The sequence below is a fragment of the Berghia stephanieae genome, chromosome 6 (genome assembly GCF_034508935.2).
Source record: "Berghia stephanieae isolate SIO BIC M18660-M18661 chromosome 6, UCSD_Bste_1.3, whole genome shotgun sequence".
Lineage (NCBI taxonomy): Eukaryota > Metazoa > Mollusca > Gastropoda > Nudibranchia > Aeolidiidae > Berghia > Berghia stephanieae.
Window position 1 is genome coordinate 15,319,478 of NC_088365.1, and position 2,500 is coordinate 15,321,977.

Here is a 2,500-nt window from a genome sequence, read left to right on the forward strand (position 1 = left end):
ACATTTTTTTTTCCAATTTTCAAAAGCAGCAAAATCTCTAGGATTGATTGAGTGAATACAAACAGGACGCCTAACAGTCGAGTTGTGCTGTAAAATAAAACGGATCTCTTTGATCTCCTGACTGATGAACATCGAAAGTATTGCGAAGCGCGTTTAGTATTAGGTAAGTCCGTGAAAACGTTCTTCATGAATTAAATGGTCATTCCAACTTACATGACCGGCATAATTAATAATTTGTGAATAAAAAGATATTCAGACATCCAACGGGTCAATCGGGTGTTACTTCGGAATAAACTAGATAGAGAAAATTGACTCTTATCCCAAACGTTTTTGAATTAACCCTCTCCTTACCACCCATTGGAAAATCGTCACATTCGTTACCATCCAACCAGCACCTTTATCATTCAGATTTCTTTTGTAGATCACACAATTTAAAGACAAATGTTTTATTTTAGCTATAAAAACGCGACTCTGTGTTGTAGAGTTCTTTTTGCCGATCAATATTATGCATAGAATGTATTTGTTGCATTTCAGTTTGAGTAAGAAAAAAACTATTTTTGTGTTGGGTGGGTGTGAAATTTGGGGAAAATTCTGAAAATGGCTGGTCAGGAAAGGGTTAACAAATCAAAATGAATTGTAGTTTCTAAGGAACATAACTCACTCTTAATGAGTAAAAGCATTTAATTTGTTTGTATTCACAATTTTTGAGCTAGGGTTAAAACCAAAACTGGAATACAGAAACAGGAAACCAAGAGAGTTGGAAAAGAGTTTATTAACAGGTGATGCGTATCAAGATCAGGCCATGTCAAGTCGGTAAACATCTTCTCGTTCATATGTTTCTGTTTAATTAAAAATTGTTTTATTTTAATTAAGCTTGTATATAGCGCAATATCCACTAAACGTGCTCAAAGCGCTTTACAAGGGGTCCCTGGCCAACAGCAACTCTTAACATGTAGGACGGGACATGACGCCTGTTAGACAATAAATATAATTTTTCCGGACAGAGACAACGCTGTTAACGGCCAGGTACTCATTTTACACCAAAGTACGGTGAGAGAATGTGAGTAAAGAGCCTTTTCCAAGGACTCAACTATACGCCGAGCGAGGCTCGAACCCAGGACCTTCCGATCCGAAAGCGAGTGTCATACCACAAGACCACATAGCCGCACGATGCCTAAAATACTTATATGTTGTACGGGTTTTTCAGCTTCTACTTTCAATTGTTTGATAACGTCTCTTTAAATCTTCTCTAACTGACTTTTAATTATGAAGGATTCACATACAATCAATACTCTAAAGTTATGTTTACCGATTTGACATTGCATTCGCATGCAGTTCCTAAGTTTCTTGTCTAGATAATATTATGACTTTAGTCTCGGCTTAAAATTTCATTTTAACCAGTCAATTGCCGTACTCTGGATGGAAAAGCTCATATTTAAAAATTTGGCCAGAAAATTCGTCCTTTTGAGCGGCGATGTGGTCTTGTGGTATGACACTCGCTTTCAGATCGGAATGTCCTGGGTCCGAGCCTCGCGCTCGGCGCATAGTTGAGTCCTTGGAAAAAGACTCTTTACTCACATTCTCTCACAGTACTCAGGTGTAAAATGAGTACCTGGCCGTTAACAGCGGTGTCTTTGTCCGAAAAATTGTAATATCGCCTAACAGGCGTCATTTCCCGTCCTACATGTTAAATGTTGCTGATGACCAGGGACCCCTTGTAAAGCGCTTTGAGCACATTTAGTGGATATTGTCCTATATAAAGCTCAATTTTAATTTTTATTTTTTAAAATAAATACCGATGGATTTAAATGACCCTCATCTTGGCAAACATTCTCAAACATGGGACCTCGTGAAGTCTTCCTTAAATTCTAGGTTTCAAAGTTTTTGCCAAGATGAGGGTCATTCAAATCGATCGATATTCGAAGGACGAGATTTCTGGCCAAATTTTTAAATACCGAGTTTTTCTACAGTACGACAGTAACATGGTAAGGCTTTAGTTCAACCTGATACAATACTGTTTTGAGACATTTGGTAAAATCTATAATGTTCTACCTTCCAGATTCCAAAGGAGTGATTCGTGCAAACGTGATTTTTGTTGAGTTGCAGCCCGAGCATGGCAACAATTTTGACTTCCACGTCTTCATTGTCCGAATATACGTCATCACATTTATAGCCGACGTCCTGAGCCTTTGTGGCGGTCACAACAGCAAAGCATAAAAGAATGAGCAAGCTACCTGTCTTCAACATTGGTCTTCAGTTTTGGAGTTTAGAAAACATGTGTATGATCTATGGCTGGTGCGTTGCTGATCCCTGAAAATAGTAAATTAGAAACCCTATATAACATCGGTAATTGTGTTGTTGTTGGTGATGAGGAGGAGGATGATGATGATGATGATGATGATGATGATTATAATAATAATAATAATAATAATAATAATAATAATAATAATAATAATAATAATAATAATAATAATAATAATTATAATAATAATAATAATAA

The 2,500-nt window shown here is 36.7% G+C and overlaps 1 protein-coding gene across 1 annotated transcript in view; it reads right to left on the reverse strand.

Annotated features, from left to right (window-relative positions):
* The window catches only part of LOC144974559 (uncharacterized), a gene marked incomplete in the record, with an annotated part of 72,966 nt that overhangs the window by 61,518 nt on the left and 8,948 nt on the right, over positions 1-2,500 (reverse strand). Inside the window, 1 exon segment of the mRNA XM_078917542.1 lies at positions 2,053-2,310. Within this exon segment, the coding sequence (XP_078773668.1) occupies positions 2,053-2,247 (195 nt within the window).